Genomic DNA, 15,604 nt, shown 5'->3' on the forward strand with positions numbered 1-15,604 from the left:
GCTGGAGGTGGCTGTACTAGATGACTGCGTACCCGTTCACCTCCCAGTTCCCCTGGCCGGTAAGTGTTGAGCATATACACCTCAAACAAATCTGACAGCTGTGTCACAGAAACAGCTCTAAACGTATTTACTCGGCTCTCAACAGTGTCACACACATTTTATTACTTCGACGTTAAGAGTTAAGAAGAATACCGTTACTATTAATACGCATGGAAATAGAAATCAAAGCTAGGTATGAATTATGACTTTCGTACTGAATGAATCGATCCAATATTCTTCTTGTCTTTGAACTACTTATCACCTCTCCGACACTGTCATTGTCTGAGGTTCGGCCTCGTCATTGGCTAATCATTTATCTAGGTACTGCGATGAATTTACGAAGCTTGACATGCATATTACTAGAAAACCTTGTACATAAATGAATAGCTCTACCTACGTCATATTCTACAATAGGGATAGTGTGTGATACCTATCAAATATAAATATGTTGTTACTGACGTCATCGAGGTAAACATATTGTCGTGTGATATGCATAGCATTGCTATATATAAATAAAGATTTGAAAAGATTATTTCTGGTAAAATAACGATGATAACTGCATAGAATTAAGTGAAAAACAATATACAAAAATGTATCTTCTGCCAGTATATGTATCCTTTAAACCTACCAGTGTTGTAAGATGCTAACTGGCGCTCGAGTTTATAGAGGAGACAAATGGTCCGGTGCTCGCTCCTTACGTAGGCGAAAATGTGTTAACATATAAATTACAACATATCTGTTTTCCCGACAAATGATGGACAACTGGGGGACTTACCCAGATAAAACCCCGGCGTTCTGGCCTCGCATCTTCTTGTAGAGGACCCATGATTCGTACGGAGGACGGAGGGGAAGCTTGGTCTCTTTCCGACAGATCTCCTCCACCAGGCGTGGATCTGCGATCGACACGTTCGTCACTGGGCCCAATCTTTCCTTGAAAAACTTTCCGTACTTTTTGTGAAAATTTGTCTGAAATAACCAAAACATACGTTAATCGACATATATATAATGTCCGATGTGGGATATCTTACCGTTTTATATCAATGCTCTATAGTCATATGTACATTTGTACTCTAATAATTTTCCAATCCCTCTGGATTTCAGTTCGTATTTTTATATGGTAACACCAATACATTTGAGGAGTTATTGAATTGAAATTGATATTTATCTTATGATTTTTCAAAAACCTATGGATAGATTAAACACTGTAATAGAATGGTATATGCTAGTTTAGTACAATTAACATCACAGCTTACATCGTATGATGAAATACAAGACTAAGTGATGTCTGCTGAGTAACATTTAAATGATGGATTCTATATCACCAGGACACCCAATACAAGAGTGTTAAGTTTTATCATGAAACGTCCTTATATTGCATGTAGAAATAGACTCTATAAGCGATATAACAAACAGAATGATCGCCATCTCCGCTTGTCGATGGCGTATTCATTCCGCTGAATGCAGTGACCAAGTCATCCTGTCAGGATACTGAAGAGATCCCTGGGGTTCCCAGTAACCTACGTGAGCAGCATTGTCTATGCATTGGTGTTGCCCGAGGATTGTATGGACAATGACAGGTTGGGTTTTGGACTATCCCCCTGATCGCCACACAGTGGATCATAAGGACGAGCGTTGGAAGGACAACTCATTACTGTCAACAAAGGCCACCCATTCACGGGCTAGACTCCTATTTACTCATGTGTAAAGCAGCGTCATTATAGCTCCGCTGTACAATGTAAACCACCTTCAGGCGAACGTGTTCAATAACTGGAGAACATCTATTTAACAGACACATCAAATAGTTGTCATTCCCGTAGTAAAAACTCTTCTCATTCAGGCACTTTTCTATATAAATCAGCATGAAGCCCGGTCGTTTACCTAGTGAAAAAAACATTTTACACGAGATGGTCCGGCCTTTATGCTATAGCTAAATGAGAACGAGATTTGTACAGAACATCTGTGTTCATAACGACGTGTTTGTATAATAATCACAACAGCGACGGGATAGCACACATCATCTGTGAAATATATGACACAAAACTACCCTTAGTACGTATTTACAGATGGTTTAGATTAAACACTGCTTTCAAAACACCATATTAACAACCATAATGATGCTAACAATTACCGGAATCGAGAGGTTTTTGCCTATTCTACAACACTTCTGAATGGGACTACCAACAATGTCCCTCTGGATACGTACTTTATATACAGATATAAACTTAATGTACCCGATTGTACACATCCCCCTGAGAAGATGTTTATAATCTTCAGTCAGCTAACGTCATGCCTTTGTAGACATGGATAATACGGAACATGACGAGGTACACCATCAACGTTTAATTCGTTGTAAGATATCAAATGCAGTTTTCAGTGTAATAGTACCTTTAATGTCCTGTGTTATTTTCGACGTATCAATTGAGATTGATCTATATGGACCATACGTATGTTGTCGTGTTATTAACGGTGTGTCATCTAGTTCTGACGTTGTCACGACTACGGTTGTATGGAATCGAAATGACGGAATCCAAACACGGTTCTTTTTGTATGAAACATCTTACTATATATCACATTAAAGTATTCCCTGACATACTACAGCATAATATATGGGAACTGTGCAAACCACATGTCCCTGAAACCTGCCGTCGCCTGAAACCCGATACATCACACACTGCATGCTGAAGATAAACCAATCAGCTTTTTGTCCGTTGCCTTGGAGACACCTGGCCAGCGTGTCCATGCATCCCCCCGATATGTTAATGTTCGCGTCACAGGGTGTATATCTGGTCTATACCAATTACCCTTCGTCGCTAATCCATTCTCTGGTACAGCGGGGTATCTATCATGTACATATAGAGTTTCATTATCGTTGTGTATGGCAACAGAACGTGCCATCAGGTAGCTCGGCTAATCATAACGACAGATCAGAAAACAGCTGACAGAAAACATACTACTGACCATCTCCCGGCTGTTTTATATAAAGAATTAAAGGACTGTGAAAGTGTCGTGCTTGACACCTTTCTTTGAGAAAGCCTTGACACATTCTTTTTTTTTTTAAATAGAGGCTTCTCATCTTTCCAGTGACATGTTTTTTGGATATATTACGCTGGAGAGGTATGTGTCGCTTTTGTCACGAGGAAAGACATATTTGGTCGGACGATACACATAAATTTAACAAAGTGGTAAACATATGCGTTTTGCATGTCAAAATGAATATATAAAATCTTAGGCACACGACTAAATTACGTCTTATTACATTGTGCATTATATCATTAGACATCGCCTGGACCTAAATGCCTCGGTACGTACTGTACAGGTAATGGGCCTTCTAACCTACATGCGGGTGTATCTAACATTTTAAAATGTTGCTACCTGTAAAAGTGTACGGAATTCACCTCACTGAAACAACATTCCACGATCTTCAAGCGAAATTCTTTCAACGTCCACAAGGAAAATCGTGCGTATGTAAAGAAGCGATCCTCCCACGTGTACAGATAAAGAGATAGCAGGGCACGTACACTCTGGGTACAAGCATCCCCCATACACCACGACGTAAACCCAGGGAACGTTACACCTGGGCCCTAAAAACAAACCTTACAAGCTTGAGTTTGTTGTCGACAGTACCGTCAGTTATAGCTAGCTATCTGAATTACAATCACAGCACTTCAACATATGGGACGTTGGTACAGTTCCCCTCCGTGTGGAAGGACTCTGCAGCAACCTTCGCTCAACAGTTACATCGATAATGCCTTTGTATTCTCCCTTCTTATAAATGTTATTTACCTTCAGGTAATTTCATAATTTGAAGTGAGCGATAATGTATACTGAACATTTAATGTTGATGTGGTGTTACGGCACTGCCAGTTCTACTTACAGAAGCTGTACTTTATGAACGGGAACATGAATGTTGGGCAGCAATAACCATATTTTAATCACATGCAAACAAAATAGCAGGGTTTTGTCTTTAGATATTGATGAGTGAACAAGGTATCTGTCGGGGTGAAGGATTCAATCAATCGCTAGGTACACAATCAAGTTAGCACACAGGGCGTGCAGAGTTGAGTGATCGAGTAAACAGGTGGTGCGCTCACAAAGTGGCATCCTCTCCAGCATTCCGTCACTTTCACCAAAGTATTAGAATATGGTTCAGAAAGAAGAGAAGCCCCTGGTATCACTCAACTCGTTTTTACATCAAACTGATAGAGGGGTAGTGAAGGATATGGAACTCTGTGGGACCAACCACTCTCTGGTAAGGGACAGTGATAACTTTAGTGAGGTATTATCCATCGTTCAAATAACGTTAGATAATCAATATCCTGGGCGATTTCGTAATTATCGTCGATGCTGATCACATACTAATTCTATCTAAAATAGATTCGATAGCGGCAGTAGGTATCCGATATCGGCAGTAGGTTTCGAGGCTCATTGAAATACTTGGAATTTTCTAGGTCTACACAAAAATGGCATCATCGTTAAAAAGCGTAATAAAGGCGGAATAAAAAAAACGTAAAAGTAATATCTACATGACATGGTTTCTTACCTGGACCTTGTGCATCTGTCCTCGGTTGCCCTTTCTAAAATATTCATATGCTGTTCCCAGCACTGGCAGCCCCTTCGGCCCCGGTAAATCCTGCAGCGTTTTCACAGACGTTTTATCACATTCTGCCCCCACAAACTGTGTTGGCACTGCAGCCAGTGTAGTTTGATGGCGGTGAGTGTCCCCGGACGTTCCGACCATATCCTCGGAGACAGCCCTACCCTCGTTTCACTAGGCGTCGTCTTACTCCTGACTTTGTCACTGTCCGTCCCACACCAGTGGCCACTTGTCGTATTACGGATTCTGCCATAGTTCGTTGATTTTTAATAAATTAAATTATTAAAGTTTTCAATTACATCCAAAGAGGTATTTTTCCGAAATTTCCTTAAGTTTATTTTAATATGACCAGCACATATCCTCTTCTCTTCATAGCACTGTAATCAGAAATACAGAGTTAAAGCGCTGCCTTTTGTCGCTTACTTATAGACATAACCCCCTTTATACCAGTTAAACTCCGGTGTCATTGCATAGCAAGTGTGTGTATATATATTGAATCTCCGTGTATAGCAGTAGTAGAAACGTCAGAGCGAGTCAGGCGCTAGCTGCCTTCTGCTGACTGCCCCGTGAATTCGCTTTAAATAGGGTCACACTGGTACAATTGTACCGTAAACACAGCCGGCGAATCATATGTGTCCCTGAATACGGTGCTCATGATCCGGGTATATCGTGGGGTTGCTATCATCTAAGGCAATGTTTGTTGGGGTGGGTGCTTGATTTTACGACAAAATATCCAGTTAATCAGAATGGTATTAAAATGTGATAAAACAGTTGTATTTCTACCGTGTAACCATTCCAGAGGTGACGACGTAAACCCGGCTCGGTACTTGAATGCTTTAAGCTCCCAAAGTCGTGGGGAACAGTCACACCGAACAAGTAATGATACTTTATATATCATAATCTATCATATACAAATAAAATGGGACTCTACAATATTAATTTATCATATACTAATGAAATGGGACTCTACAACAATATAATGTACATGTATCATATACTAATAAAATGAGACTCTACAATAATAATTTATCATATACTAATAAAATGACACTCTACGATACTATATTCATCATATACAACTCAAATGGACCCTGCGATAATATGATTTATCATATACAAATAAAATGGGACTCTAGAATGAATTTCACAAATATAGAAAGAAATGGTTTGAAACTCTAGAATACAATATCTTACTTTATAAAATTAGAATGGGAATGACATATAGGGAAATCATATTTCCATCTATAAAATATGGAACTGTAGAATAGTTTGCTTCAGCAAATAGCATTCAATAAGGACCTCGGAATCTCCTCGATTGCCTTTATTGTGTGCTATCAGATCTAACATTGGTACCCTAACCTTCCGAGTCTCAACTCTGTCTTTCATGTTTAAGCTCCCTAGTCCCTATTTCCATTCAATTAGAGAAGCGACTTGTGGAATGTCGAACACTGCCAGTGAGGAACCGTTTTACATCCTACACGTGTTAATGAAAGTGTTACTGGTTCACGTGTACATCGTTCACTTTAACACTAACCTGCAATGTTTAACGGTCATACGTCATTCAAGATTCATTGGGAATGTATTTTCCTGCTTTCTAGCGATTGATATTTAGAAAGTAGTTCGCCATTTTCTGTGGAATGCGCCAAGTGCGGCATCGTTCGCAAGCTTAGCCCAAATAACTCGGAGCTGGCAAACTCATCTAAGATTATATTGATATGACATGAAACATTCGAAATAATTTTACCTTCAATTGAAAAATAATTTTGAATTAAATCACGTTTAGACATTTTGATCCATGTCTGCCGGTGTCTGCACTAAAATAAGACGAGAGTTTTTGTGTACAGCTTTATAACGGCTTCAACAACTATTTCTAGTTAGCAGACTTTGCCATTTCCAACATTGCGGTTTGCCATGCAAGGACCGCCAGGGTCGGTGGTATCACTAATGGTGGACTATGTTACATAATGGGGAAATATTGGTGACGCCCTTTCGTGTATACACCTCATAGTAAACTAAAACGTTGATATCTACGTAATATACGTCTATTAGGTAAGGTCTATAAAAAACAAACAGCAACCCGAGCTACCGCAGGTGACAACCAGTATGGTGTAGGCTTGGAATCGTTGAAAGAAATCCAAGATGAACGATGTAAAATGTAATTTATAAAAAACATTAAATGGTTTACTTGTACACAAACCCATTGACATTGATGTACTGTGTATTTTTGTAGAGAAAGTAAAGGTACGCGCTCCTCGTGACGCACGGGGCAAACTTATGTAAAACGGCACCAGAATGTGTCGTTTTCCTACATCACAGGCGGTAAAAGTTAACTATTCTTTCAAATGTCGTCATGCTCATTTATTAACACCCAGGAAAAAATCAGGTTTGTATTGGAAAATGTTTATGAAATGCTTACACAGTTGCTTTTTCGGTTAAAGACGATAAATTTGATACGCACCACCACTGTCCTTTCGTGGCTAACTGCTACTGAAGACCTTATACACTGACCCTTCGTAGCTAACTGCTACTATAGACCTTAGACAATGCCCCTTCGTGGCTAACTGCTACTGAAGACCTTTTACACTGCCCTTTCCATTCGTGGCTAACTGCTACTGAAGACCTTAGACACTGCCCCTAGTGTCTCGTTGTGAGGGAGGCATCCCGTTAAAACGTGGGCCCTAGTGTCTCGTTGAGAGGGAGGAATCCCGTTAAAACGTGGGTCCTAGTGTCTCGTTAGGAGGGAGGCATCCCGTTAAAACGTGGGCCCTAGTGTCTCGTTATGAGGGAAGAATCCCGTTAAAACGTGGGCCCTAGTGTCTCGTTATGAGGGAGGCATCCCGTTAAAGCGTGGGCCCTAGTGTCTCGTTATGAGGGAAGAATCCCGTTAAAACGTGGGTCCTAGTGTCTCGTTAGGAGGGAGGCATCCCGTTAAAACGTGGGCCCTAGTGTCTCGTTATGAGGGAAGAATCCCGTTAAAACGTGGGTCCTAGTGCCTCGTTATGAGGGAGGCATCCCGTTAAAACGTGGGCCCTAGTGTCTCGTTATGAGGGAGGAATCCCGTTAAAACGTGGGTCCTAGTGTCTCGTTGTGAGGGAGGAATCCCTTTAAAACTTGGGCTCTAGTGTCTCGTTTGTGGTTTTGCCCTATCATCAATAAGGTAGACGAGTTAAAAAGTGATTTCCACTTCTGTCAGCTTAGTCGAAACCGCAAAAGCCTGCGCTTTATGTGGTGTGACCGCACTATACATGTATATATAACACAGGTGTTTACCCTGGCTTAACCTGCACACGTAAATAGGTTTACTAGGAGAATCAATAGGGTTGAGCAGCTTGCTTCAACAATTACAAATATTTATTCAGCGTATGTATAAGTTATAATAGAGAGCATTGACATATAAGCATGTTTACTAGATGAAACAGAATAAGGGCATTTATATCCACATGCTTTTTTTCTTTGCAATAAAGAAGGAAACTTACACCAATTCCAGCTTGTTTGTGACAATTTATGCTTTATTTTTAGCTCGTAAATCATCAGAAGCTGTCCAGTAATTCCCGGGCCGGTTATACAATATTAATAGGTATTGATTCCCCCAGGGCTTGTCGGTATTTCTATAACAGGGTGGTGTTTTATTGTAGACTACAAACCATTAACCCGGTTATTGTCTGCACCAGATAAACTTTAACGTGCAAGCGTCCTAACCGATGTAGCAGTCGTACAGCTTAGCGTCCTAACCGAAGTAGCAGTCGTACAGCTTAGCGTCCTAACCGATGTAGCAGTCGTACAGCTTATCGTCCTAACCTATGTAACAGTCGTACAGCTTAGCGTCCTAACCGATGTAACAGTCGTACAGCTTAGCGTCCTAACCGATGTAACAGTCGTACAGCTTAGCGAACTTACCGATGTAACAGTCGTACAGCTTAGCGTCCTAACCGATGTAACAGTCGTACAGCTTAGCGTCCTAACCGATGTAACAGTCGTACAGCTTAGCGAACTTACCGATGAAAATGTGGTATAACCTAAACGTCCCAACAGACGCAACAGTCGTAAAAAGCTTAGCGTTCTTAACGACGTAACAGGCGTACAAGGCCAGCGTCCTTAAATGACATGACATTCCCGAAAGATGTAACAGTCGTACAAAATTACCGTGGAAACAGTGGTTAAATCTAGTCCTAATCGACGTTATTATAGCAAATCATTGTGACAATCGCTCTCTCTGACGAAAGAGTCGTACACAACAGCATGTCCGATGTAACAATTATGCCCCCAGAAGTGCAGTTGAAAATTCTTCATTTGAACTATGTTTTAATTAAGAAAAAGAGTTTTCATTAAATATGAGCGTTTCTTTTAAATGTATTTAAAAAATCTTACCTTTTCATTTGAGCAACGTTGTTCCCGATATAATTGTAATTCCCAATGATAAATTAGCAGTAGGCCGTAGTCCACGAGGAAGCACGATACATGTAGTATTTCTACTATTAGTGTGTATACACTGCATTCACAAGATTAAATGTACGCAAAGACACCAGCGTCCTATTTATAGTCTGAGGCAAATCATTGGTGGACGGTAAAACGTCCATTCACAACAGCTCTCTACGGCCGCCCATACTGATCCCACTCACACTAAATCCATATTAAAAACTCGCTCCACGTTTGGTTACGATTGGTCGGCTGATATTCATGAGAAGTGTATACTTACATACATTATACATATATGCTGTCTTTGATACCAACTGTTAAAGACGAGAGATATGTATACAAGCTGTTAAAAGAACACGGTTAACAGTATACGTACGTAGTATACATCTACCTGTATATAGTATATATCTACTGTACCTGTATATTGTCTACGACTACCTTTATATAGTGTACGACTACCTGTATATAGTGTATGACGTCCTGTATATAGTGTACGACTACCTGTATATAGTGTATGACGTCCTGTATATAGTGTACGACTACCTGTATATAGTGTACGACTACCTGTATATAGTGTACGACTACCTGTATATAGTGTACGGTGCCCTGCAGGTAAGGCATAAGAATTGTACCTGCTGCCCCCATTGCATGATCGTAAGAGGCGACTAAATTTGGGATCTTATCTTTTCTCTTCTTTCTTAACAACTTTCTTCTTCCTAATGTCTCCCTTGACAATGCCTCACTTTTGGCCTTTAGTTGAGCGTTCGCCGCTGTGAGGAAGGTTTTGGGTTCTGTCCCCTAGCCGAGTCATACCAGAGTCTTTAAAAATGGTAGTTGCTGCTCCTGCTTAGCGCTCAGCATATTAGGAGTGGGACGACTGGTTCGCCCGTTATCAGTATAATGTGACCGGGTGGGGTGTGCTGCTGGGTGTCTTCGGCAGTATGCTTAAGTGAGGTAGCACTATAAATCGGCAAAAGTTCCGGCCTATCACAAGGAGACATAACACGAATATACCGCAGCCTCCCAAAACACCCATACGCACTCACCACACGCATGCATGTCGCACACACGGGAGGCCGTCCTTAAATGACCTTAGATGTTAATAGGACGTTGAACAAAATAGTGTACGGCTACCTGTATATTATGTACGACTACCTATATATAGTGTACGACTACCTGTATATAGTGTACGACTATCTGTATATAGTGTACGACTATCTGTATATAGTGCACAACTTCCTGTATATAGTGTACGACGTCCTGTATATGGTGTACGACTACCTGTATATAGTGTACGATGTCCTGTATATAGTGTACGACTACCTGTATATAGTGTACGGCTACCTATATATAGTGTACGACTACCTGTATATAGTGTATGACGTCCTGTATATAGTGTACGACTACCTGTATATAATGTACGACTACCTGTATATAGTGTACGACTACCTGTATATAGTGTACGGTTATCTGTATATAGTGCACAACTTCCTGTATATAGTGTACGACGTCCTGTATATAGTGTACGACGTCCTGTATATATTGTACGACTACCTATATATAGTGTACGACGTCCTGTATATAGTGTACGACTACCTGTATATAGAGTACGACTACCTGTATATAGTGTACGACTATCTGTATATAGTGTACAACTATCTGTATAAAGTGTACGACAATCTGTATATAGTGTACGGCTACCTGTTTATAGTGTACGACTACCTGTATAAAGTGTACGACTACCTGTATATATTGTACGACGTCCTGTATATAGCGTACGACGTCCTGTATATAGTGTACGACTACCTGTATATAGTGTAGGGCTTCCTGTATATAGTGTACGACTACCTGTATATAGTGTACGACGTCATGTATATAGTGTACGACTACCTGTATACAGTGTACGACTACCTGTATATAGTGTACGACTATCTGTATATAGTGTACGACTATCTGTATATAGTGTACGACTATCTGTATATAGTGCACAACTTCCTGTATATAGTGTACGACTACCTGTATATAGTGTAGGACTACCTGTATATAATGTACGACTACCTGTATATATTGTACGACTACCTGTATATAGTGTACGACGTCCTGTATATAGTGTACGACGTCCTGTATATAGTGTACGACTACCTGTATATAGTGTACGTTTACCTGTATAAAGTGTACGACAATCTGTATATAGTGTACGGCTACCTGTTTATAGTATACGACTACCTGTATAAAGTGTACGACTACCTGTATATAGTGTACGACGTCCTGTATATAGTGTACGACTACCTGTATATATTGTACGACGTCCTGTATATAGCGTACGACGTCCTGTATATAGTGTACGACTACCTGTATATAGTGTACGACTACCTATATATAGTGTACGACTACCTGTATATAGTGTACGATGTCCTGTATATAGCGTACGACGTCCTGTATATAGTGTACGACTACCTGTATATAGTGTACGGCTACCTGTATATAGTGAACGACTACCTGTATATAGTGTACGACGTCCTGTATATAGTGTACGACTACCTGTATATAGTGTACGATGTCCTGTATATAGTGTACGACTATCTGTATATAGTATACGACTATCTGTATATAGTGTACGACTACCTGTATATAGTGTACCACTACCTGTATATAGTGTACGACGTCCTGTATATAGCGTACGACGTCCTGTATATAGTGTACGACTACCTGTATATAGTGTACGATGTCCTGTATATAGTGTACGACTATCTGTATATAGTGTACGACTATCTGTATATAGTGTACGACTACCTGTATATAGTGTACGACTACCTGTATATAGTGTACGACTACCTGTATATAGTGTACGACTACCTGTATATAGTGTACGACGTCCTGTATATAGTGTACGACTACCTGTATATAGTGTACGACTACCTGTATATATTGTACGACTACCTGTATATAGTGTACGACTATCTGTATATAGTGTACGACTATCTGTATATAGTGCACAACTTCCTGTATATAGTGTACGACGTCCTGTATATAGTGTACGACTACCTGTATATATTGTACGACTACCTGTATATAGTGTACAACGTCCTGTATATAGTGTACGACGTCCTGTATATAGTGTACCACTACCTGTTTATAGTGTACGACTACCTGTATATAGTGTACGACTACCGGTATATATTGTACGACGTCCTGTATATAGTGTACGACTACTTGTATATAGTGTACGATGTCCTGTATATAGTGCACGACTACCTGTATATAGTGTACGACTACCTGTATATAGTGTACGACTACCTGTATATAGTGTACCACTACCTGTATATAGTGTACGACTACCTGTATATAGTGTACCACTACCTGTTTATAGTGTACGACTACCTGTATATAGTGTACCACTACCTGTATATAGTGTACCACTACCTGTATATAATGTACGACTACCTGTATATAGTGTACCACTACCTGTATATAATGTACGACTACCTGTATATAGTGTACGACTACCTGTATATAATGTACGACTACCTGTATATAGTGTACGACTTCCTGTATATAGTGTACGACTACCAGTATATAGTGTACGACTACCTGTATATAGTGTACCACTACCTGTATATAATGTACGACTACCTGTATATAGTGTACGACTACCTGTATATAGTGTACGACTACCTGTATATAGTGTACGACTACCTGTATATAGTGTACCACTACCTGTATATAGTGTACCACTACCCGTATATAATGTACGACTACCTTTTTATAGTGTACGACTACCTGTTTATAGTGTACGACTACCTGTATATAGCGTACGACTACCTATATATAGTGTAAGGGCTTCCTGTATATAGTGTACGACTACCTGTATATAATGTACGACGTCCTGTATATAGTGTACGACGTCCTGTATATATTGTACGACTACTTGTATATAGTGTACGACTACCTGTATATAGTCTACGACTATCTGTATATAGTGTACGACGTCCTGTATATATTGTACGACTACTTGTATATAGTGTACGACATCCTGTATATAGTGTACGACTACCTGTATATAGTGTACGACATCCTGTATATAGTGTACGACTACCTTTATATAGTGTACGACTACCCGTATATAGTGTGGGACTTCCTGTATATAGTGTACGGCTTTCTGTATATAGTGTACGGCTTCGTGTATATAGTGTCCGACTACATGTATATATTCTACGACGTCCTGTATATAGTGTGCGACTTCCTGTATATAGTATACAACTACCTGTATATATTGTACGTTAGCTGTATAAAGTATACGGCTTCCTGTATATAGTGTACGGCTTCCTGTATATAGTGTACGGCTTCCTGTATATAGTGTACGGCTTCCTGTATATAGTGCAAGTGCTTCCTTTATATTATGCACAACTTCCTGTATATAGTGCACGGCTTTTTGTATATAGTGTAATGGCTTCCTGTATTTATTGTTCACCACTACCTGTATATTTAGTGCACGGCTTCCTGTATATAATGTACGGCTTTCTGTATGTATAGTGTACGGACTCTTATATATAGTGTACGGACTCTTGTATATAGTGTACGGATTATTGTATATAGTGTACGGACTCTTTTATATAGTGTACGGACTCTTGTATATAGTGTACGGACTCTTGTATATAATTTACGGACTCTTGTATATGGTGTACGGACTCTTGTATATGGTGTACGGACTCTTGTACATAGTGTACGGACTCTTGTATATGGTGTACGGACTCTTGTACATAGTGTACGGACTCTTGTATATAGTGTACGGACTCTTGTATATAGTGTACGGACTCTTGTATATAGTTTACGGACTCTTGTATATAATGTACGAAATTTTGTATATAGTGTACGGACTCTTGTATATAGTGTACGGACTCATGTATATAGTGTACGGATTCTTGTATGAAGTGTACGGACTCTTGTATATTGTTTACGTACTCTTGTATATAATTTACGGACTCTTGTATATAGTGTACGGACTCATGTATATACTGTAGTGTACGGACTCTTGTATATAGTGTACGGACTCTTGTATATGGTGTACGGACTCTTGTATATAATGTACGGATTTTTGTATATAGTGTACGGACTCTTATATATAGTGTACGGACTCTTGTACATAGTGTACGGATTCTTGTATATAGTGTACGGAGTCTTGTATATAGTGAACGGACTCTTGTACATAGTGTACGGAGTCTTGTATATAGTGTACGGATTCTTGTATATGGTGTACGGACTCTTGTATATAGTGTACGGAGTCTTGTATATAATGTACGGACTCTTGTATATGGTGTACGGACTCTTATATATAGTGTACGGACTCTTGTATATAGTGTACGGATTCTTGTATATAGTGAACGGACTCTTGTACATAGTGTACGGAGTCTTGTATATAGTGTACGGATTCTTGTATATGGTGTACGGACTCTTGTATATAGTGTACGGAGTCTTGTATATGGTGTACGGACTCTTATATATAGTGTACGGAGTCTTGTATATAGTGTACGGAGTCTTGTATATGGTGTACGGACTCTTGTACATAGTGTACGGAGTCTTGTATATAGTGTACGGAGTCTTGTATATGGTGTACGGACTCTTATATATAGTGTACGGACTCTTGTACATAGTGTACGGACTCTTGTATATAATGTACGGATTTTTGTATATAGTGTACGGACTCTTATATATAGTGTACGGACTCTTGTATATAGTGTACGGAGTCTTGTATATAGTGTACGGACTCTTGTATATGGTGTACGGACTCTTGTATATGGTGTACGGAGTCTTGTATATAGTGTACGGACTCTTGTATATAGTTTACGGACTCTTGTATATAATGTACGAAATTTTGTATATAGTGTACGGACTCTTGTATATAGTGTACGGACTCTTGTATATAGTGTACGGACTCTTGTATGTTGTGTACGGCTTCCTGTAACTATAGTGTACATGTACCTATATATATTGTGCGGCTAGCTGTATAAATTGTATGATTACTATATATAGTGTTCGACTACCTATACATTGTACACAAAGTACCGGAGATAATCTAGTATTAGATTTTAGTGAAGCAATTCTAACAAAAACTTAGAGGTGGTGGCAATCTATCCGGAAATGTAAATCCATAAAAATAATAATTATTTCTTAATGGTACCAGCTCGTTAAATTATATCGAACTATTGGTGCCACTCGGATGTTTATCTGTAGATATATTCCATGTAGTTTTAAAAAAATGACCTAGTTATTACAATTATATGTATGCGTAATATTCAGTAAGTATTCAAATTATTACACACTTGCACTAATTTGTCATGCGTCGTTTGCTGATGACTGTTACTTATTATATTATCACTTAATACAAAATATTGACGATGACTGGTTGGCCCGTTGTCAGTATAATGTCGCAGGGTGGTGTGTCCTGCTGGGTGTCTTCGTCAGCATACTACGTTAAGATAGCACTATAAAGTCATCATCAGTCGTTCTAATGTTTGAATCAAGTTCCCCAAAAATAATTTGATACTCGTGGTTTCC

General features: G+C 39.5%; 2 protein-coding genes across 3 annotated transcripts in view; one reads left to right on the forward strand and one right to left on the reverse strand.

Moving 5' to 3' along the window:
• LOC117337533 (cytochrome P450 27C1-like) overlaps nt 1–9,134 on the reverse strand; it is a 17,451-nt gene extending 8,317 nt beyond the window's left edge. Inside the window, exons 1-3 of one of the 2 annotated variants that reach the window (XM_033898557.1) lie at nt 9,002–9,134; nt 4,580–5,010; nt 815–1,005 (exon numbers count right to left, since the gene is read on the reverse strand). In XM_033898557.1, coding sequence (XP_033754448.1) covers nt 815–1,005; nt 4,580–4,777 — 389 coding nt within the window. In that variant the 5' untranslated portion in view covers nt 4,778–5,010; nt 9,002–9,134. Of the gene's footprint in view, nt 1–814; nt 1,006–4,579; nt 5,426–9,001 lie in introns of those variants that run through there. The other variant, XM_033898558.1, reaches the window with a different exon arrangement.
• LOC117338622 lies at nt 6,773–15,011 on the forward strand. Its single transcript, XM_033899979.1, has 3 exons — nt 6,773–6,788; nt 13,583–13,851; nt 14,256–15,011. Exons 1-3 carry the CDS (start codon nt 6,773–6,775, stop codon nt 15,009–15,011), a joined length of 1,041 nt encoding a protein of 346 aa, XP_033755870.1.
• The last annotated feature ends 593 nt before the right edge of the window (nt 15,012–15,604 follow it).

Source organism: Pecten maximus, chromosome 11 (assembly GCF_902652985.1).
Source record: "Pecten maximus chromosome 11, xPecMax1.1, whole genome shotgun sequence".
Taxonomy (NCBI): Eukaryota; Metazoa; Mollusca; class Bivalvia; order Pectinida; family Pectinidae; genus Pecten; species Pecten maximus.